The sequence below is a fragment of the Trachurus japonicus genome, chromosome 19 (assembly GCF_045865225.1).
Source record: "Trachurus japonicus isolate A0001 chromosome 19, Traja_1.0".
NCBI classification, from domain to species: domain Eukaryota; kingdom Metazoa; phylum Chordata; class Actinopteri; order Carangiformes; family Carangidae; genus Trachurus; species Trachurus japonicus.
In genome coordinates this window covers 12,496,302-12,518,671 of record NC_140925.1, presented here as the reverse complement: position 1 = coordinate 12,518,671, position 22,370 = coordinate 12,496,302, and the positions used below count along the sequence as shown (strand labels likewise).

General features: G+C 42.8%; 2 protein-coding genes across 4 annotated transcripts; one reads left to right on the top strand and one right to left on the bottom strand.

Annotated features, from left to right (window-relative positions):
- The first annotated feature begins 4,778 nt into the window (after positions 1–4,778).
- wbp2 (WW domain binding protein 2) lies at positions 4,779–13,073 on the top strand. 2 transcript variants are annotated; one of them, XM_085761555.1, is made up of 9 exons: positions 4,779–4,826; positions 4,865–5,012; positions 7,108–7,216; positions 7,373–7,508; positions 8,047–8,139; positions 9,498–9,644; positions 9,760–9,888; positions 11,459–11,535; positions 12,699–13,073. In XM_085761555.1, exons 2-9 carry the CDS (start codon positions 4,954–4,956, stop codon positions 12,744–12,746), a joined length of 798 nt encoding a protein of 265 aa, XP_085617681.1. In that variant the 5' UTR covers positions 4,779–4,826; positions 4,865–4,953; the 3' UTR covers positions 12,747–13,073. The 2 variants fall into 2 exon arrangements, with proteins under 2 accessions (XP_085617681.1, XP_085617679.1); XM_085761553.1 differs by lacking the exon at positions 4,779–4,826 and having other exon boundaries at positions 4,827–5,012.
- A 2,125-nt stretch (positions 13,074–15,198) lies between these two features.
- Positions 15,199–22,215, bottom strand: trim65 (tripartite motif containing 65). Of its 2 annotated transcripts, none has more exons than XM_085761273.1 (8): positions 22,101–22,215; positions 21,275–21,708; positions 21,074–21,169; positions 18,957–19,187; positions 17,891–18,059; positions 17,720–17,809; positions 16,819–17,036; positions 15,199–15,633 (listed from the first exon to the last, which is right to left on the bottom strand). In XM_085761273.1, exons 2-8 carry the CDS (start codon positions 21,704–21,706, stop codon positions 15,325–15,327), a joined length of 1,545 nt encoding a protein of 514 aa, XP_085617399.1. In that variant the 5' UTR covers positions 21,707–21,708; positions 22,101–22,215; the 3' UTR covers positions 15,199–15,324. The 2 variants fall into 2 exon arrangements, with proteins under 2 accessions (XP_085617399.1, XP_085617400.1); XM_085761274.1 differs by having other exon boundaries at positions 22,098–22,162.
- Between the last annotated feature and the right edge of the window lie 155 nt (positions 22,216–22,370).

Sequence of the window (22,370 nt, the reverse complement as noted above, 5' to 3'; positions counted from 1 at the left end):
CTGACAGTAGCCTTCAGTAAATGGAGCAACAAGAACACTTTCAAACACTTTTAAACACTTTCAAGGCCAAGGAGATGGAGACTCACATACTGGGCATCTGGACAGTTAACCTGGTACCAGAACCTGAGGGGGCAGGACCGGCTCTTTTTCCTCAGGAAGTTTAGGACTCACTCAGGGCTGTTGTTGAGAGACACATCCAAATGTAAGATGGAGAACATCATAGACAACACCAACCACCTTCTCCACAACATTTAGTTCAGACATGCAGCTGCAGCAGCATCTCACTGCAGAACTGAGATGTTTAGAAGATCCTTAGTCCTCTCTGTCATCAGACTGTAACACTACAGCCTTAGGCAATAATACTTAATTAGTTTGTTATTTCTTATTAAGTATAAATGATTCTTAACTGTCATACAAATATACAATGAATTTCCATCTGACTTTTTAATGGATGGAAGACTGGGAAAACAAGATACGCATTAGAAAACTGATCAAATCAGCATACAAAATAGTACATCTAAAACAGGTAAGAGCAGCAGCATCAGTGGGGAAGGGGCACTGCACAGGAGGTCCATATATGAATATATAGTTTCTGGGCTGAAAGCTGTTGTCCAGTCTGTTAGTTTTGCTTCCGATTTTCCTAAATCTTTCCTTCCTCTGCCAGAGGGCACCACAGTGCTGCAGTTTGTCAGGATGGACTCCAGTAAACTAAAACAGCATCAAGGGGGTTAATCAGAATCAAAGTTTAGTATAATAAGTATAATAGGATAAATAAAGCATTTAGAATTTAGATTAACCCTCCCCCCAAACAAACTGTTTGTGTCGACAAAAATCAAGCACTTTTTGAGAAAATGTAAAAAATAAAATAAAATAGAAAAAGTGCTGATATGTGAAACAACTGATACTAATTCTACTTCTACTACTATGATGATAACAATAATCAAGTTCGCTTCATTTACTATCTTATTTATTTATTTATTTTTTTTTTTTCTTTATTTAAGTGTTCAAAGTGTACAAAAAGTGTCAAACACCGACACACAACACAACACGAGAGCTGCTCCACATTCAGAAAGACAATGGATAAAACAAATAAATACAGCAAGGATCTCACTCAAATAAGTAGAAAATGAAGAAAATTAGACAAACAGAAACAAAACAAAAATAAATAAATATTGTCATGTCAATACATAGGTGTGTAATAATCACTGTTAACAAATTCCATTAAATGTCAGGAAGTACAATAAATACCTTTTCATAGTTTTCTAAAAAAGTTGTGTTCTTCTTATTTTTAACTAAGGCTAGGGACTTATAGAGAGAATTGAATTCAATTAAAAAATGAGAAAAGGTTGGTTTGGAGGTTGCAAACTTTTGCTTATGAATAAAGTATTTACCAAATAAAATGAAAAAATTAACTAAATACTGAAGACTCCTGTTCTTCTTATTTTCATAATAACATATAACATCTTTAAGGGAGAAGCAGTATGACATGTTTACATGGGAAAAAATATAAGAACACAAGTCTGACCAAAATTTCATTGTTACATTACATTCAAAAAACAGATGATTTAAAGTTTCTTCAGTATGGCCACAGAAAACACAGGAGCTGTCCAAATCTATAAATTTTGAAATGAGGGAGTTAACAGGATATATTTTGTGGAGAATTTTAAAATGAGTTTCTTTAACTTTATTATGAATACAGTATTTGTGAGGCAAAAGCCATGCTTTTTCCCAGTCTATGTCTTCTATATGAGAGCGCCAATAAAACTTTCCTCGTGGAGAAAGCCTCTTTTTACCATGAAAAAAATTTCTTATATGCTTATTGTTACATTTCTTGTCTTTTATGTTGATACCATTCACAAGCAAAACAGATTTACCCTCTGGTCTAATTTCTTCACAAAAAGATAAGTGACTTTTCATTAAACTAAGTAAGCCAGAGGGGATTGCTCTTATCACAGAGTTGTATTCTTTGAAAGGTATAGGGAAATTATGACGCAATAAAAAACTCTCATAGGAGAGGACAAGACCATGTTCATCCAAAACAGACAAAATATTATTTATACCTCTCTCAAACCATTTGGAATAAAAAAGAGACTTATTTCTAATAGTAATACATTCATTGTTCCATAACAAAGTTTTGTGAGGAGAAAAATTGTGACTGAAACATAGTTTCCCAGAGAGAAGTGATTGCTTATGAAATTTGGACAGCGTGACCGGAAGCTTGTCAGGTGAGTAGTTGCAGGTTAAAATGAAAGCAAGTCCACCCATTTTTCCAAAAATATGATTGGGGATGAAGAACCACAATGAATTTTGATGTGCCAAACATCTTTTTAACCAGTTCATTTTAAAAGTATTTATAATATCAATGAAATTCAGCATTTCAAGACCACCTTCCGCTCTGCTGTTAGATAGAACTGCATTTTTAAGTTTGTGTGTTTTGTTTCTCCAGACAAAGTTCAGAAAAAGCTTGTTAATTTCATTAGCAGTGGCATCATTCACAAACAGAGAAAGAGATGGATAAACAAAATGAGAGACACCTTCAGCCTTTGACAAAAGGACCCTGCCGTATAATGTTAAGTCCCTCTGAAGCCAGAGGTTAAAGATATCTCTAGTTTTTTTAATTCTTCCAGAAAAATTCAGATGCTGCCTTGCTATCAAATTTTTTGTTATATGAATGCCCAAATACTTGACCGAGGCCTTTACTGGGATATTATCTATGAAAGTATCATCACAGTTCTGTATGGGCAACAGTTCACATTTAGATACATTAAGTTTCAGGCCTGATGCTAATGAAAACTGTTTAACTAAATCAATAGCTTTGACCAACTGTTCTTTGTCTTTCAAGAAAAGAGTTGTATCGTCCGCCAGTTGAGAGATTCTTATTTCTCTATTAAATATAGAGATGCCCTTGAAATCTGTATCATGTACTATGTTTAATGACAATAGTTCAACAACTAAAACAAATAGAAAAGGTGAAATCGGGCACCCTTGCCTAACACCACGGTTTATATCAAATCTATTAGAGGTACTGTGGTTGATAATCACTGAGCTATTAATTCCTTTATAAAACATTTCAATAGTATCTATAAATGCATTTCCAAAACCAAACAATTTAAGACATTCTGTAAGAAACTTATGTTCAATGGTGTCGAAAGCTTTATAAAAGTCTAAAAAAAGAATGAAAGCTTCCGAGTGTATTGAATCTGCATAGTCCAGTAGATCCAAAATAAGTCTGATGTTATTACTTATGTGTCTATCTTTAATGAAACCTGATTGTGTTTCAGCAACGATGTGAGAAAGACCTGTTTTTAATCTAGCTGCATAAACTGATGCCAGAATCTTGTAATCAATAGTAAGAAGAGTGATAGGTCGCCAGTTTTCTATCAATAGTTTATCTTTATCTGGTTTCGGAATTAGCGATATAACACCTTGTTTCATAGTTGTACTCATCTCTCCCTGACCAACACATTCACAGTACATGTAAAATAAAGGTTCCTGAATGATATCCCAAAATTGAACATAAAATTCGACTGAAAGCCCATCTACTCCTGGGGATTTACCTTTTTTCATTGAGAACAGAGCAGTTTTGATTTCCTCTCTGGTCAGGTTAGAGTCACAAGTCTTTTTTAAGTCCTCATCAACTGTGACTATGTGTTTTCTAATCTTACTAATAAACATTTCACAAGAGGGGTTGTTGAATTCTGATTTGTATAAGTTGCTATAAAAGGAAAAAACAGAATCAGATATTAGTTTTTGATCTGTACATTTACTACCATTAATATTGAGCATACTTAGTGACTTTCTTTGACCATTTCTTTTCTCCAAAGCAAAAAAATAGCTGGAGTTTGTTTCCCCCTCTTCCAGCCACTTGGCTCTTGATCTCACAAATGCACCTTTTGCTAACTCAATATAAATCTGATCTATTTTTAACTGCATCTCCTTTACTTCTAACTCCTCTTCAGAAGATAAGTTGGATTTAGATAAGAGGAGACCAATTTTGTTCAGCAATTCAGCTTCTGTTTTATTTTTAAGGGCTTTTAACTCTTTACCTCTCTTTATGGCAATACTTCTTGTCATAAATTTGAAGTACTCCCATTTTTGAGTATGTTCATTGACGGCAATTTCATTAAAAATGTCATTAGCTAGATTTTTTATATTGTCATTAAAGCACTTGTCTTTAAGAAGGGCGTTATTAAATTTCCAGTATCCTCTTAATTTAGATGTATTCTGTGAGCTCCCTAAATTCAGTGTGATTTTCTTGTGATCTGACAATGGAGCAAAAGAATGAGAGACATCTTTAACATACTGAAGAGCAGAGGAAGAAACTAAAAAAAGGTCAATTCTGGATCTAGATGAAAGGTTACTCTTAGACCATGTAAAATCCTGTATATCTGGGTTAAAAAAACGCCATGTATCTGTCAGGGAGAGATCTGAGCAAAGTTTTGAAACAATATTGCTGTTTATAAGAGATTGACACAACTTTGGGGGGAATCTATCTATTGCATCATCGGGGCACTCATTAAAATCACCGCCTAAAATTACATAAGAGTTAGGGTATTTGTGTGATAGTTCATTTATTTTAGAGGTTATCTGACTGAAAAGTATCTTATTGGATGGATGAGAGTTATGTCCATAAATATTACATACTATAAAATTTGAATTATCATGCTTAAAACTTAGGATAATCCATCTACCATCATGTGAAGACATCACCTCTGAGATTTCCCCTTTAAATCTATGCAACAAAATAGAATCGCGAATGCTTTTTAGGCTCTGTGACGTCACGTTGTGGGCGTTCCATACGGAAGAGCAGGTGCAGCACCGACCGTAGACCCATAGACCCGTAGACATACACAGCACCGACCGTCAGTCAGACGTTTTCAGCGGAGCTGGAAGAGCTCGCGGAACCGCAGCCTCCCGTCCTCCAGTCTTCCTGTCCGGTGGGCCGCCAACACCATGACCCTGAACCAGAACCACTCGGAGTGCGGTGGAGTCATCATCAACAACAGCGAAAGGTAGTCATCATCAACACGCTAACGTGCTAAAGCTAAGCTAGCGGGTTTCATCCTACTCTCCACCGTGAAACGTCACAGACACGTCATTCAATAATAAACATCTCCTGCGTCATTTGTGTGAACGGATGGAGACGGTGTGTATTTATACAGCAGACACAGCAGCGTGAGTTAGCTGACTCATCCCGCGGAACAACTTTAATAGCCTAACTTACCTGTTAGCTTGTTTATCATTATGTGATGGTGACGTCACAAGCTGTACGCCAGGTCCCATGGTAACAGCAGCGAGGCCACAGTGACCGTTATAGCAGCAGCGCCTAACGGGATTATCGCATTTTCCAAACTAAACTTTCATCAGTCTTGAGTCTTCACTGCAGCTGAGCCAACCACACAACCACAGAGAAGACGTCACCATGGTCACACCAGGCGTTTCCTAGCTTTAGGTGGAGCTGTGTGTGTTTCACCATGTTGAACAGCAGCATTAGCCTACTGTCATGTTTACTGCACAGTCTTCATCATCATTCCCATCGCTTTCCTCATCACTTTCCTCATAGCTGTCTTCATCTCGGTCTTCATTACTGTATTCATCATCACCACTGTATTTATCACTGTCCTTATTACTGTCTTCACCAGTGCACTGTCTTTATTATTGTCCTTATCGCTGCCTTCACTGTCTCTGTCTTCATCACTGTCTTCATCACTGTCTTTATCATTCTCTTCATCATTGCCTTCACCAGTGCTGGTTGTCTTCACTTTCTTCTCCGTCTTTATCATTGTCTTCATCACTGTTCATACCACTGTTGACACGACTGTTCTCGCCACTGTCCTTATTAGTGCTCATCATCTTCACCACTAGCTACTCTCTGAGCTGATTTTAAATTAAAATGTGTGTCTCACATAGACAGTCAAATATTTCTAGATCACACTACAATGTAATAATAGACATCAAGATTCAGTATTGAGTGCCATGTTGACAAGTCGACTGGAATTTGCCAAGCGAAGCCCAAAAGGACAGGCTTCACAGTAATTCACAGAAAGCTTCATGTCTAATTTAGACCAGTTTGTTTTGTTAAAATCATTTGTTAGCCTATAATAAGCTTTCATTAAAACTGTATTTTATTATTTTAACTTGAAACTTTTAAATCTGACCTGGTAAGGGCCCCTTCACTTCTGAAGTTCCTTTAAAAGACCACCCACTAATTCTTTAAAGCATTTTACAGAATCACACCGACAGTCCTACATGGAGCTGTAATGTCTGAATGACACATAATAACACTCACATCAGGCTGCAGTGTAGTCATGCAGTGGTGCTTCAATACCCCATGACACAAAACATGTATTTTCCCAGCTTTATGCTGTATCTACATGGTAATTGTTCATGTATCCCTTGATATAAACCTCATCAAAATGTATGTATTTTCTCCTCCTGTAAAACAACATCAGATGTTTGCCCTTGTGGGTATCCGATTACATTCTCAAAACTCTTCAGATCATTTGTTAAAACAGTCTTCACAACACCATAGCTCACCAGCAAAAGCTCATACCTCTCCCAAAACAGTTCACTCATGTATACAGTGTAAATGTATACAGCATAATATATTGTAATATTGTACAGCATAATATACTGTAATATAAAACACATAAACAAAAACAGGAAGCAATGAAATGATGCTGACATGTTTTGGAGAGAACAACCATTAGACTGAGAATCAACATTAGATCAACAGGATCTATTCATTTGGAAATTGTGCTAAATATAGGCTATCTGTACTTAATCATTTACAAAGACGCACTGAGACATTTGCAATTTGATTAAATTAATGAGAAATTCAATTCTGTTGTGAACATTTGCCAAGTGGTTTGGAGGTTTGTCCATATTGTTTTGAGAATGTAATTTCTGTTTCAAGAAATGAGTCAAATTAATGGAGAAAAACTGTCCTCAAATCCCCAAATGTTTACATTAATTAATTTAAAATTGTGCTGGTCACCGTGGCAGCCTCAGTGCTGGACCTGTTAGCCAGTTTGAGAGTATTATATGGGCCGACTAAGGGCCGGCTGTGTTTTCTGTTGTGTGATTGTTGTGTGCTTGTTGTCTCAGTGTGCTGATGAACCATGACAACGTGGAGCTGGCGTTCTGTGACGTGGACGGTCTGCCTGAAGCCTTCAGGAAGAGCAAGAAGGGAAGCATCTACCTGACTCCATACAGGGTGAGAGACACACTGTCCATTTATCCTCATCACTGCTGACAGCAAGTACACAACAGCCTGATACACTGACAGGCAGCAATGTGTGTGTGTGGGGGGGGGGGGGCGTGTTGTGTGAGAGGTTTTTGCAGACAATGTTAGTGGCCTGTTCCCCCTCAGGTGATCTTCCTGGCTAAAGGCCACGATGCGCTGCAGTCGTTCATGATGCCCTTCTACCTGATGAAGGGCTGCGAGGTCAAACAACCTGTGCTGGGAGCCAATTACATCAAAGGCACCATCACCGCAGAACCTGGAGGTACGTTCAGGTTACACCGTAGCTGTGGCCCGGTTCAGAGGCCGCATCCATCACAGGTATGAAGGCCGAGCGTCATGGAGCAGCTAGACTGACTGTCTCATTGCGAAGGCGCAAGAAAGGCATTCTGGTTTCCCTGGGCAATGATGCATCCAATGAGTGGATCCTTTGTGGCCCAACCTTTCCCAAGATTCATTGCACGCTGGTAATGAAAGAAAGAACAACACAGAGAGCCACTTGTATTGCCACAATGTAAGTACTGTGTCTCAGTGTAAGTGGCTCAGCACAGTTCAACTCAGATCACCGTTGCTGTGCTTTTCAAAGGCAGTTGTGGATGTATGAATCACAGTGGATGTATAAATCCTCCGTAGACCAGACTGTCTTATTCCGCTTCATTCTGTGAAATGTTTGACCGCTACTAAAGGGGTACACCGTCATAGACCGCGTCCTCCAAAGGATGCAGCCCCTGAATTGGGACACATTGAGCCCATGGATGTTGTGTGCAGTGACCACAGTGATTGATGTGTGATTGTTCCCACAGGTGGCTGGGATGGCAATGCTACGTTCAAGCTTGTGTTTGCTGCGGGAGGGGCCATAGAGTTTGGACAGTACATGCTGCAGGTGGCGGCTCAGGGTATGACAGCCCACCAGCACAGTAACATGTTACAGCAGCAACTGTCACCCTGATGTTGTTGTTGTTGAATTGAATTGAAAATCTTTATTGTCATCTTCAAATTTATCTTTGGCCTCAAAAACAAGACTACACAGCACGTACAACATACGAAAGTTTCAGACACAGATTAGCAGATTAACAGACACGTGGCATAGAAATGTGGAAAAGACAGCTTTATATCTGTTAAAAAGTGAAGATAAATAGTATAAGTAAAAAACATTAGTAACTCCAAAATATCAATGGTTCAATGGGAGGTGGGGGGAGGGGTTAACTTAAAATGCATAGTGTAAAATCACCTGATCATTGATTTAGCAGAATAATAGATGTAGATCTAGTTGATGTAGGAACCCTGAATCTCCTTCCTGATGGGAGTCTTTCAAATGGGGGTCCTGAACTATCAGTAGGTCTTTCCTCTTCATTTTACTGGCTGTATTTATAATTTTTGTGAGTTTACTTTTGCTTTATGCCCCTAGATTCCCAGACCAACATGTAATGTTGTATGAGATTACGCTTTTCCAGCAGACAGGTGTAAACCATCCTCAGCACTCTTCTGCTAACTACAAAGCTGTTAAATGTCCTTAACTCTCCTGTTGTCCTCCTGGGTCAAGGAAGGAAGGAAAGAAAGAAAGAAAGATGGAGGAAGGGAACAGATTGGATCAGTGAAGGAAGAAGAACGAAGGGAAAGAAGGGTGGTGGGAAGAAGGAAGGGAGAAAGGAAGGAAAGAAGGATTTGGCAAAGGGAAGATTGGGTCAAGGAAGGACGAAGAAGGAAAGATGGAGGGAAAGAAGGGAGGGAGAAAAGAAAGAAAGAAAGAAAGAAAGAAAGAAAGAAAGAAAGAAAGAAAGGTAACAGATTGGGTCAAGGAAGGATGGAGGGAAAGAAGGGAGGGAGGGAGGAAAGAAAGAAAGGGAACAGATTGGGTCAAGGAAGGAAGGGAAATTATGGTGGGAAGAAGGGAGAAAGGAGGGAAAGAAGGATGGAGGAAGGGAAGAACAAAGAAGGGAAAGGAGTGGAGAAAGGAGGGAGGAAAGAGGGATGGAGAGACAGAAGGAAGGGAGGAAAGAAGGACCATTCGAAACAGATTGGGTCAGTTTGACACAGGAGGACGACAGGAGGGTTAAGAGAAACAGTCTCAGTATGTTCAATAGAATTCAGATTATTGTCTAGGATGATACCAAGATATTTAAAACTGCTGACTGTCTCAACATCTTGGTCCCCGATTATGACCATTAGACCCACCAACGCCATGTCATCCGCATATTTAATTAAACGTAACTATCACATCCTCCTCTGATTGTCCTCCTCTTCTGTCTCTCAGCGTCCAGAGGTCAGCCGGTGACCGCTGGCTTCGGTGGATGCCCCTTCATGGCCAACGGAGCCTACGCTTACCCTCCTCCCCCCACTAATGGGATGTATCCATCCGGAGCTCCGCCTGGCTACTCCTACCCCAACCCTCCTCCCACAGGTAGCAGCAGTTGAGATGACCGCAGCCTTCATCAGCAGATTCTATGTCTCAGAGGCCTGAGATAAAGGCAGCGTGTGTGTGTGTGTGTGTGTGTGTGTGTGTTCCTGCCCTCCAGGCGGATTCTACCCCAGCCTACCAGCATTTGATGCCTCTGCTGCCGCCGCCTACATCCCTCCACCTCCATACTCTGCTCCTCTGGGCCAGCAGCCGCCACACGACCCAGACCTGCCGTCCTCAGCAGCAGGTGAGTGTCTGACAGAGAGGTTGCCGGGGTGACCAAACTGACACTGTGGCAGTTCGACCTTATTCACAGTTAGCTCCATATGTATTTGGACACTGACATAAGTTTTGTTATTTTACTTGTTTACTGAAAAACATATTCAAATGACGGTCATATAATGCATATGGAGTGGAAGTGCAGACTCTCAGCTTTAATTAACAACAAGGCCTGGACGTCCACGGAAGACAACAGTGGTGGATGATCGTAGGATCATTTCCATGTTGAAGAAACGCCCCTTCACAACATTAAGTGAAGTAAAGAATTCTCTCCAGGAGGTAGCAGTTACAATATTCAAGTCTACTATAAAAATAGACTTCATAAAGGCAAATACAGACGGTTCACTGCAAGGTGCAAACCACTCAAAAGCCCAAGAAAAAGAGAGGCTAGACTGGATTTTGCTAAAGAAAAAAAAAAAACGAAAAAGCCAGCACAGTTCTGGAGCAGCCTTCTTTGGACAGATGAGACCAAAATCAACCTCTACCAGAATGATAAAAAGTGTGGAGAAGGTGTCACATACTACGTCATGTGAAACATGGTGGAGGCAGTGTGATGGTTGGGGTCTGCATGGGCACCGGTGGCTCTGGGTCACTGCTGTTTATTGATAATGTCACAGAAGACAGCAGCAGCCGGATGAGTTCTGAGGTGTATAGAGACATACTGTCACTCAGATCCAGCCCATGCAGCCAAATTGATTGGACAGTGCTTTTATCAAATCAAAGCAAAGAAATCGAATATTCTCGAATGGCCAAGTCAGTCACCAGATCTAAACTTCAGACAGGAAGACCCACAAACAAACAGCAACTGAAGGCCGCTGCAATAAAGGAATGACAGAGCATCAAAAAGGAAGCAACCCAGTGTCTGGTGATGTCCATGGGTTCAAGACTTCAGGCAATCATTTCCTGCAAAGGATTTTCAAAAAAATATAAAAAGTAGCCTTTTCTCTTCAATTATTGATTTGTCCAGTTACTTTTGAGCCCCAATGAAGGGTGTCTGTATAAAAATGATTGCCGTTCCTACCAGTTTTATGCAATATTTTTGTTCAACACATCAAATTAAAGCCAAAAGTCTCATATCAGTTAATTCATTTCAAATCCATTGTGTTGATGCACAGAACCAAAATACTAAAAACTGTTTCACTGTCCAAATATTTATGGACCTAACTGTATATTGTGGGTGACTGTAAGTGCAAGTCCACTTAACATTTATTGTTGGATCCTTGAAAGAAATGACTTTAAATGTAATGTCTGACTTATCCCATACCAGGTGTCACTTCTCGCCTGTAATCAAGTTAGATTATAGGTGAGAGCTGACACACTTAGGGCAATAATTAATATCATAATTGTTTTGTTTTTATGCCTCCACCCTGGCAGTCGCAGCCAGGGTCATATTGTTTTGTGTCCACCCCATGCCTGTGCCAATTTGGCACAAGCATTTACTGTATTTTTAGATGTGATGCAGTTCTCTCTCAAATCTCAGGGATTTAATGTTAAAGTGTGTTAATGTATTATTACCCCCCCCCCCCCATCTGTTCCAGCTGAGACCAAAGCAGCTGAGGCAGCAGCTAGTGCCAGCAGTGCCACACTGCCTCCCACACATGTGTACTTGCCACAGGTGAGTTCCCTCCGTCAGTCTGTTGGAGCGCCCCCCCCCCCCCCACACCCTACTAACCCTACTAACCCTACCTCAATGTACAACCTGCACATTAGGGTAACTAACTGGTGACCCAAGGAGGTGACAGCTTGCCTTTGCCCAGTGTCAGCGGGGATTACCTCCAGCCCCCTGCAACCATGATAAGCAGTATGGATGATGGATGGATAATTATAAATGAATGTTGTCATCAGATATAAAGTGTGACATTAACTTCATTCATTTTCTAAGGAAAACATGAGTGATCAGGCAAAACAGATTTCTCTTATTTTTAATGGGATTCAAATTAAACTGTTGAGACATCCCAAAATAAAACACAGAATCTGACCAACAAATGTTTGATGGTACCAGACCGTGGCTTGGTATCAACAGAACCCCTCAATTTCCACTTTTATGAGAGCTTGAACACTGCTGATCGGCATTCTCAAATCTCTGGATATCTTTTTATATCCCTTTTCTGTTTTATACAGTTGAACAACCTTTTCCCTCAGGACTTTTGACAGTTCTCTTGCTTTCCTCATGGCTCAGAATCCAGCAAAGTCAGTGCAGCAGTGGATGAAATGTGCAGGTGTTTGTCAAGAGCCCAGAATCTCATTGACTTTTTGATGCCGTTGACGGCGACGGCACAGCAGAACGATACTGCGTAGGCGCTGTCCATGGTTAGTTGATTGATTGAGATATTATAACAGCTTATTTCCATTGTGGTCCCTTTAGTGTGTGTGTCTGTGACGCACCAAAAGTCTCTTGACGTATCAAACACAGAGAACTATGGACTGTGGAAGTTTGAATAGTCAAAATACATACGTTATCATGACGTGAACCATATGTTGCAGTAAAAAAATTGTTGATTGGGTGGAAACCCGGCTTCACAGGCGGGGGCAGCGGGGGTATACTGTACTTTTCGGCCCAGCTCCTAGCCAAAAACTGATATAGCTTTAAATAGTTAACCGAACAAGTTTTAACCAGCTTGGTCGTGCAGGTGCAGGGTATCAGGATGATCTCTGTTAGATTCAATTAATCCAGGTGAGTAAAAGTTATCCTGGGTTTGTTAAACTGGCTTTGTAGTTTGCATCAGCCTATAGTCCTGCAGTCTTAGACTAGACCTGTCTGTCTCTCTCTCTCTGCAGGACAAGCCTCCTCCCTACTCCCCACCAGAGGACAAGAAGAACCAGTAGACCTGTGAGAACCCCAGTGGACCCCCCGTTGAACATCAGATCTGGACCACGACAGCCGGTGTGAGACTCTGGTGTCCTGGTCTGGGTCTGGTCTGGACTCTTCCTCTGTCATTTATCTGTCCTTGTGTCTGACCTCTGCTTTGTCACAGCTGCTGCACTCTGTCATGGCTTTGTACTATAATGTTGATAACAATGAAGCTCTTTATTTATTTCAAACCAATTAATCAACAATTTAATGTAAATGTCTGAAGTGGGCAAACAAAGCATGATCACATGACTGACCACATGATTGCATTAGATTTTATTAAATGATTCATGTGGAAACAACTGAGTATTGCTTCATCACGGATTCACTGAAAATGTACAGGCAGTAATTCTTCTTCACCTTCAAATCCCACAGACTGAAGCTCATGCCCTCAGCCTTTCTGTTGAAGTGTTCATGATATTAAAAAAAACTCAAGTCTATGAAAAACATCAGCTGGTTTGGTCACAGACTGAAAACTTTGATTCCATTGTCAGCGTTGATTTACTGTCTATGTATAAAGTTTGGTTTCAGGTCACTGATGGTCCATTAGAGGGACTGTACTTTCACAGCTCATTGTCCAATTCACAGCTGTCTCACATGGAGACTGAATAGTTTGTGTTTTAGCCTCAGTTGTAGTGTTTTAATCTGGGGAGCTGACTTCGACGACAGGTGTTCACAGAATTCAAGGGACTGTCACGTTTAGCAGTTCTTCTACAAAAGTGACAACGTGCTCCTTCTCTTTCTTCTTATATCTGCAAACACACCTACTGTTGAGTTAGAGTTTGTTAATACGATTACCAGGCGGTGCTACTGGTCAGTGAGGCAGGGATGAATCAGTCTTTATTTCTGAGGAACTGGGCTGGAACAACAGCAGACTGAATCTGGTGTGTGAGTGAAGTTCAGGGCCTTAAAGGACAATTCCGGGCAAATTCAACTCAGGGCTGCATTTTCCTAACATTTTAGGTCTAAAAGAAGGAATCTGAAGATTTTCGGTTTAGTTGCTCCTGTTTTGCGGTAGTGGTGTCTGTCCCCGCATCGCCACGGCAGCGATGAATGGGAGCGGATGTAAGTTCCACTGCTTAGGCTGTTTACATCCCTCAAGGCTGCATTTGTTTTCCACAGACAGCGTCAGATGGCTCCTCAAACATGCACCGAGAAGTTTATTTACTTCAAGCAAGCTGACATGTAGGGCTGACCCAAAAAAATCGAAGCTTTGTTCGTTGCCATGGTAATCGATCATGAAGTCCGTAATCAATTTTTTTTTTTTTTTTTTTTCCTTTTTGACACCAGTTCTCATCGGCAGTTGTTACATTAAAATGAGTTGGCTACTTGACATCCTGGAAACCTGCCTGATTTTGGAGATATGCAGTGTTTGTTTGCCATTTCTTTCATTATTTCCGCTACGATTGCCCCCCCCCCCCCAGCCAAAGCTTCGATTTTATGTCCGCGAATATTCGATTATCAAAATATGATAATCAGGACAGCCCTACCGACATGTTTGTAAAACTAGATCTAATTCAAAGTCTCGTGCGAGACTCAAGTTGACGCGCTCGGTGTGTTCACGTTAGTGATGCGCGGGCCGGGTTTTTTTCCAACCCGCGGGTCCCGCATCTATGAAGTATTTTGACCCGCCCCAGCCCGCCCCGCACCACCGCATCTATTTTCACAACCCGCCCCGCTGCTATTAAACGTCAGACAGCGGCCTTTTTTACTTTGAAAGGGCAGACAGAGGTGCTGTGTTGCCGGTAGCTTGTCAGTGTGGACTGTGGAGCTCATGAGGAGTGAGAGAGTCACAGCGTGCAGCAGCCGCGGTGGCCGCCGCCTCTCGTCCTCCCCAGTCCCTGCTCTCAGTGAAACCAACCCCGCTCTGCTGATGCTCCCAGCCGCCGTCTCATCCGGTTCCCTCACACCTCCGCCGGCTTTCCCGTCAACATCAGCGCGGCCCTGATAACACACTCTGGACTTCATCGTCAGTTTTTTTAATGACCCGCCCCGACCCGCACCGCAAATAAAGTAAAGATTTCTTGACCCGCACCGCCCCGCCCCGCGGGCTGACCCGCGGGACCCGCGGGCTACGGGTCAGCCCGCGCATCACTAGTTCACGTGCAGTCGGAAGCTCCCATTTGTGTCATAAACACAGGAATATCAACTCTTGACTTGCTTGAAGTAATCAAACTTCTCGGTTTATGTTTGAGTCGCCATCTGACGCTGTCTGTGGAAAAATTGCAGCTTTGAGGGATGTAAACAGCCTAAGCAGCGGAACTTCAATCCGCTCCCATTCATCGCTGCCGTGGCGATGCAGGGACAGACACAACTACAGCAAAACAGGAGCAACTAAACTGAAAATCTTCAGATTCCTTCTTTTAGACCTAAAATGTTAGGAAAACACAGCCCCGAGTTGAATTTGCCCGTAACTGTCCTTTAATGACCTTTGACTTGTCTCTTCCATATGAGGACGTGATGAGCGAGGGGCCAGTGTAGCAGGGAGTGTTAGTTCTCCTGAAACAAAGATTGAAGTCACAGTAAAAAGATTGAAGTGGTTCTCCAGTGGGCTCATGTGGAGCAGAGGGTGATGCTGACCCCCTCTCCGATCCAGCAGGCGGGGAACAGCTCCTGGGTGAAGGCACAGTGGAAGGCGTGGAGCCTGATCTGCCCGTCTCCGTAATAGGTGAGTGTCCCCGCCTCGTAGTCCAGCAGCATCCCGATGCGGGTGTGCTGGGGGTGACCCCCCACAGTCTCCCTCCGCCCGTTATGCCAGGCGCTCAGCTGATGCTCGTCCAGCTGCAGACTCCAAGACAGCTCGTTCATTCCCACCATGCACCTCTTCCCTTTCTCCTTCCTAGGAATTGCCTCGTAGGTCACCTGAGGAGAGGAAGAGGAGAAACCTAAGATGATAGATCTGTAGGTCTGAGATGAGCGGTCCAGCTGCATACACCACTGTCCACACTAAGGTTTAAAACAATAAAAAAACAAACTTGAGGGGAGAATGTGCACACCTGTATGCCAACTGAGATGAAGCCAGATTATAGACGATTAAATGTGTGTCCTCACATATTTAATCAACACAGTATTTGTTTATTTCACCATGCACTGTTTATCCTTTCAACATTACACATTAGTTTATTAATGGAAGTAACCCACAAGGGTCAGACACTTCACAAAGAGTTGAGTCTCTAATTCAGCAGGAAAAACCTTCAAACCATTGGGGAGTAAAGATGCTCTAGACAATTTTATATGCATGTTGAGTTGATTTTACATTCATTGAACTAATTAGGCATTCTGAAGGCTCCCCTCACCAACTTGCCATTATTTGAACTCGATTTATATTCGAGAAAGTGAAAGTATACTGTAGAATACAATTGTTTAAGATTGTCTGTGGTGTTTTTAATGATAATTTTAAAAAGAATAATATTTGGTTAGAAAAATATTTTTGTTTAGTCTTTAAATCAATTAGACATTTCAGACGACCCCATTTGAATTCCGGGCGACCCCACATGGGGTCCCGACCCCAAGGTTGAAAAACACTGCTGTAGCCTGTTCTGAACATGCTGTTTGTCAGGATCAGTTGTTAGGAGGAATGAATCTTGGGTTGATCCAGGCGATACTGTCACAATATAGCTGCATTAAGCATCACACATTTGTAATAACAGAATGTTTTCTATGGAAATTCATCCACCGACGGAGCTTTGCAGCAATGTGTGTGCTTGCAGTCAATTGCTCTGATTGCATCAGTGCCATAATTGGATGTAACTGTACAATTATAACTTCATTTTATGGGGACTTAATCATCTGGATGACATACAGTACAAACCACCCGGTCCAATAAAGAACGGCTCAAGGATGACCTCCTCTCTGAAAATGCCTGTGTACTTATTTCATTGAACACACATGGATATGTTACTGTTTGCACTGATTAACTGGCAAAACTCATTCATCTGTCTAGCACTAGATCAGTCTCAGTTATCTCTGAACACTGTGAAGTACTTGACGTCTGTATCAAACCTTCGGTGACACCTTTCCTACAGTGTGCCGGCGAACAGGTCTTACCCCGAGGTACGCCCAGGGTTTGGACACCTCCAGCTCCCAGTAATGCTGTCCATGGGTGAAGCCCTGGAAGCACAGCACTTGCCAGGTGTGGTCGAAGCGGGCCTCGTGAGATGGGACAGGGCGGGGCCCGGAGGTCAGGTGCTCCGCCCTGCGGTTCTCCTGGGACAGGAACAGGTGTCCGTTGGCTGTACGAGGATCAAAGGTCAGAGAGCATCGGTCTGCAAAGAAAAGGAAGCAAGAGTGATTCCACCAAATCAAAAAAAAAGTTAAAATCTATTTGAGAGAACAGACATAGAAAAACAGAAGAGGGACGACAGAGGTAACAGAAGCCACGAAAATGATGTGGATCAGATTGACCGTTACAATGGTAGACAAGAACTAAAGAACTGAAAAGATGTCACATCGCCTTCAATTCTACCATGGCCTGGTTGACTGAAAACCTACATTCATTACGCTGTTTGGACTGTGTTGATACCTTTAAAAATAACTTAAAGACTCTCTTATTTAAACAGGCATTTGGCTAATTTGTGGGTTTTATGTTGCCCAATTCCATGTGCCTTTGTATCTATGCTTTTCTTGTATGTTTTTGTCTTGTTTTGTTTTGCTCTTCCTTGTTGCCATTGTTTTAACACTGTGAAGCACTTTTTACCTGCGAAAGGTGCTATACAAATAAAGTTTCTTCTACAGAGACACAATGGTCCACACCACCAGAATGCTTTTGACCTTCCTGGGGAGCTCAGAGACCAACACCTCACTGGGATTCTGGGTGATGGAATCTCTTCTTCCAGTCTCCTTTCTACATGAAAACACTGTGACCTCTGCTGTTCTCATGTTCACTACTCCTAACTTGTGTCATCCAGTGACAGAAGGAAAGTCAGAACAGGACAGGAAACAGACGTACAGGCGCTGAGGCCCTCCTTCCCCCCGGGGTGACATGGAGCAGCTGGACTGGGAACCACAGCCAGGACTGGTCTCTTGTCCTGAGGAGATCCTGGAGACCAGGGATGAGAATGAGAAGATAAGAACCTGGACAGAGGAGGAACCAACAACAGCCCAGAAGGAGGCAGCTTACCGTCTCTGTCCTGACCCACAGTCACGCTCACAGCTTTGTCCAGGTCCTCAGACACCAGCTTTGAGACCCGAGACAACACGTCTGTGATGCCACTTAGCTGCTCCTGAAGGTTGGGGCATACGTCTGTGGGGACTTCCTTAAAACGAGGAACGTCTACATGCAGAGACTCCTGATGTGAGAAAAAAAAAAAGATTTTCAGAGACAGGAAGCAGAGCTGTGAGACAACGATCCAGATGTGCTGTTGTGTCACAGTCACACAACAGGTGGAGCAAATTAAGTTAGTTAACAAATCAGTCATTACATAATCACGTGATAAAACCACACGTGTTCTGTTTTAAAGGGATAGTTCAACATTTTGGCAAATTGGGCCATTGCCATAATCGCTATAGTCATAGCAGTAGGTTTGTTACCTTTAATTGTTGGTGCAAGCTATTTTTAAAACGGTGGAGCAGAGCTGTGAGCTGCTCAGAGCTACACTACGGAGGCTAATGGGATTTCTTGGTTTCCCTCATCAAACTCATCAAATACACAATCCAACAACTCCAAAACGCTCTGGTGGACAAGTTGTGACCTGCACATTCACCACGTTATGAGATAATAACGGAGCGTTACGAGACGGAGCTGTTTTAGAGGTATATTCATGCAAAACCGCTGATGAACGCTGCGTTCAGGGACAGTTTTTCAGCAAGCAGACTCTGTATTTACCTTGAAAACGGCTCCGTTTCGTAACGTTCCATTATTATCTCACAGCGTGGTGAATGTGCAGGTCACAACTTGTCCACCAGAGCGTTTTGGAGTTGTTGGATTGTGTATTTGATGAGTTTGATGAGGGAAACCAAGAAATCCCATGAGCCTCAGTAGCGTACCTCTGAGCAGCTCGCCGCTCTGCTCTGCCATTCTAAAAACAGCTCGCACCGACAATTAAAGGTAACAAACCTACTGCTATGACTATAGCGATTATGGCAATGGGCCAATTTGTCAAAATGTTGAACTATCCCTTTAAGAACAGATCTATCTATCTATCTATCTATCTATCTATCTGAAACACTACAGTCAGCAGCAGTACCTTGATGAGCTCGGTGTCCGGGAGGTGATGCAGTGATGCTATGTGTTCCTGGCTTTCTCTGAGTCGGAGCGAGTTCTCCTCCAGCTCTGCGAGCCGAGCCTCCGCCTCAGTGATGGCGGCCTCCCTCTGTTCGTCTATGAACAGCTCTGTGGCCTGCTGCTTCTCAGCCAGGACCTTTATCAGGCTGGAGAATTTGACAGTTACCCAGGCTGAGGTCTGTTGAAGAGACACCTGTAGACAGAAAGCAGCAGGTCACATGTCTGCCTAGTAAACACCTGGTGAACACACTACTGACCACTGACTAGCTGTGAAGCTTTACTTTACTTTTACTTTTTTTATTTGCACATTATATAACCTGCATAAACAATGGAAATAATGAAATTAAACATTGTGCAGGAGAGTTGGAAGCCAAAAAAGGCTATGAAAATACCTCCCCTATGTAAAAAAAAACAGCGGTGGTCTTCAAAGTAAGAAGGTAATACAGAAATTCATAACATAAAAAATATAAAATAAAAAAGACAAATTTACATGGAAAATGAAAGATACTGAATTAAGGGACAATTCCAGGCGAATTCAACTCAGGGGTGTATTTTCATATCATTTTAGGTCTAAAAGAATGAATCTGAAGATTTTCAGTTTAATCGCTCCTGTTTTGTGGTAGTTGCGTCTGTCCGCGCATCGCCACGGCAGCAATGAATGGGAGTGGATGTAAGTTCCGCTGTTTAGGCTGTTTCCAGCCCTCAAAGCCGGAGTCTCGCGCGAGACCCAGTTGCCGTGCTCGGTGTGTTCAGGTGCAGTGGGAAAAGCTACCGTTTGTGTCATAAACATAGGAATATCAACTCTTTACTTGCTTCAAGTAAAAACAACTTCTCGGCGCATCTTTGAGTAGCCACCTGACGCTGTCTGTGGAAAAAAATGTACACTTGAAGCAAGTAAAGAGTTGATATTCCTGTGTTTATGACACAAATGGTAGCTCCTACTGCGCCTGAATACACCAGCACTGCAACTTCGGGCTCGCGCAAGACTCCGGGAGACTTTGAATTAGATCGACTTTTACAAACATGTCGACTTGCTTGAAGTAAATAAACTTCTCGGTGCATGTTTGAGTAGCCATCTGACGCTGTCTGTGGAAAAAAAAATGCGGCTTTGAGGGCTGGAAACAGCCTAAACAGCGGAACTTACATCCACTCCCATTCATTGCTGCCGTGGCGATGCGCGGACAGACGCAACTACCGCAAAACAGGAGCGATTAAACTGAAAATCTTCAGATTCATTCTTTTAGACCTAAAATGATATGAAAATACACCCCAGAGTTGAATTCGCCTGGAATTGTCCTTTAATGAAAGAAAGAAAAAAAGCTCCAGATTTGTCAGTTAAAGGGATAGTTCAGCTTTTTTGAAGTGGGGTTGTATGAGCTACAAATGCCCATTAAGTACACTAGATGCAGTAGAAATGTCTCTGCTCTCCCCACTGAGAAACACAGCGACACAGGCAGTACACTGTTGTCAATGAGGGACCATTAATCAGTGTATTTTCAAGAAGTCCCGTCTCAAAACAATACACCAGTTCAAGAGTAGGATCTAAAGTAAACATTTACAATGCATCAGGTGGTCGGAAAAAAGTTTGTTTATCTGGAACTAACCAACTCACTCAATACTCCTCGGTATTCCTCCACACAGGCAGGCTTCGCTATGTGCTGTATCACTCCACCTCTGATCCAAACAGCTGATAGGGTTTTTTCCGACCAGCTGATGCATTGTAAATACTCTTGAACTGGTGTATTATTTTGAGATGGGACTTCTTGAAAATACGCTGATTAATGGTCCCTCATTGACAATGTACTGCCTGTGTCTTGGTGCAGCACGATGGGCCGGTGTTTCTCAGAGCAGAGACCTTTCTACTGCATCTAGTAGTTACTTTAAATGGGCATTTGTAGCTCATACAACCCCGCGTGTGTGTGAGGCAGGGGCGGGGGGGATTTCTCCTGAGCTGAACTGAAATGGACTGAGGGTTAAAGCTGCTTTAACTAAACTCATTGAGAGTGAAGTTAAAGCTCTCTGTTGGGGCCATGTACTGTAGGTCACACAGTGCAGCTCTTCCCATGAGGAGTTGTTTACCTTGGCCTGGTTGATGTTCTCAGACAGCTCACTGATAGTTTTCTGTGTCTCCTCGAGGAGTTTCTCCACCTCCTTACTCTTCCTGTGCAGCAGGAGCTGTAGACAGTTAGACAGGAGCTTTAACATTCAACCCTGACGTGATGAAACACTGTCTCCTCTCCAGCCGAGGTGTGTGCTGTGCTGTGCTGTGCATCACCGTACCTCCTGGTTCTCCCTCTCGGCCTCCAGCAGGACCTTCTCGTGGGCTCCGCACTCTGAGATGCCACACTCGCAGCACAGAGACATCTTGTCCTGCCTGCAGTAATACACCAGAGGCTTTTTATGGCGCTCACACAGCAGCATGGGTTTGGCCCCTTCGCCCCCCCTCAGCAGCGCCTCTCTGCAGGGCGGGACGCTGCTGCTGTTGGCAGCCTCGGTCAGCACCGACAGGGACACGTTCCGCTTGAGGACGGGCCTGTTGTCAAACTCCTCGTTGCAGATTGGACACGTTGGTCCAATGTTGGCCTTCATTTTCATGTCCCAGTGACGGGTGATGCACACCTGACAGAAGGTGTGTCCACAGGGGATCGTCACGGGGACCCGGAAGCGATCGAAGCAGATGATACAGGTCAGGCTGGGATTCTGGGACTCCATCTCTGCACACAGGAACAGAAACAGAAACGTCGGATGAGAGGATGGTCCCTGAACGCATCAGCATATCTGCAGTGTCATGTTAAATATAATACTGTATAATAATTTTAACCTTTCACAAACAAACAGTTTAGAGAATGAATGAGTATTGAAGTCGCCGTGCTGCTGCTCCGACAGAGAGCGGCGGCGGCGCAGACCTGCAGCTGACGTTAGCCCCACAGCCTTTTAGCCCCGGGAGCTGGGCTAACGTTAGCCCGCATACAGGTCAGCCACAGTTAGCTCGATATGTCGGGCCAACCAACCAGTGGTCACTGGGTTAACCCGGTCTAAGGGTTCGTTCTTCTCACAGACACAACACAGACACAACACCGACACAAACGGCATCTTTTCTTACCACTTCTACACAACAACACATCTACCTCAACGGTAAACACCGTCGGATGGAGAGCCTCTGGTGACGTCACACGCACATGACGCCTTCGGGTCCGTCGGGAAAATTAAAAACGCACAGAAATGTTTGACAGTCCCACGTTTGGTAAAAAAAAAATAAAACAAAAAAAAAAACAGAAATTCGAAATTACTAGAATAAAGTCATTATAATATGAGGATAAAATCACAATTTTACGTAAAAAAAAGAGATAACATTTCCAAAAAGATGTACTAACAA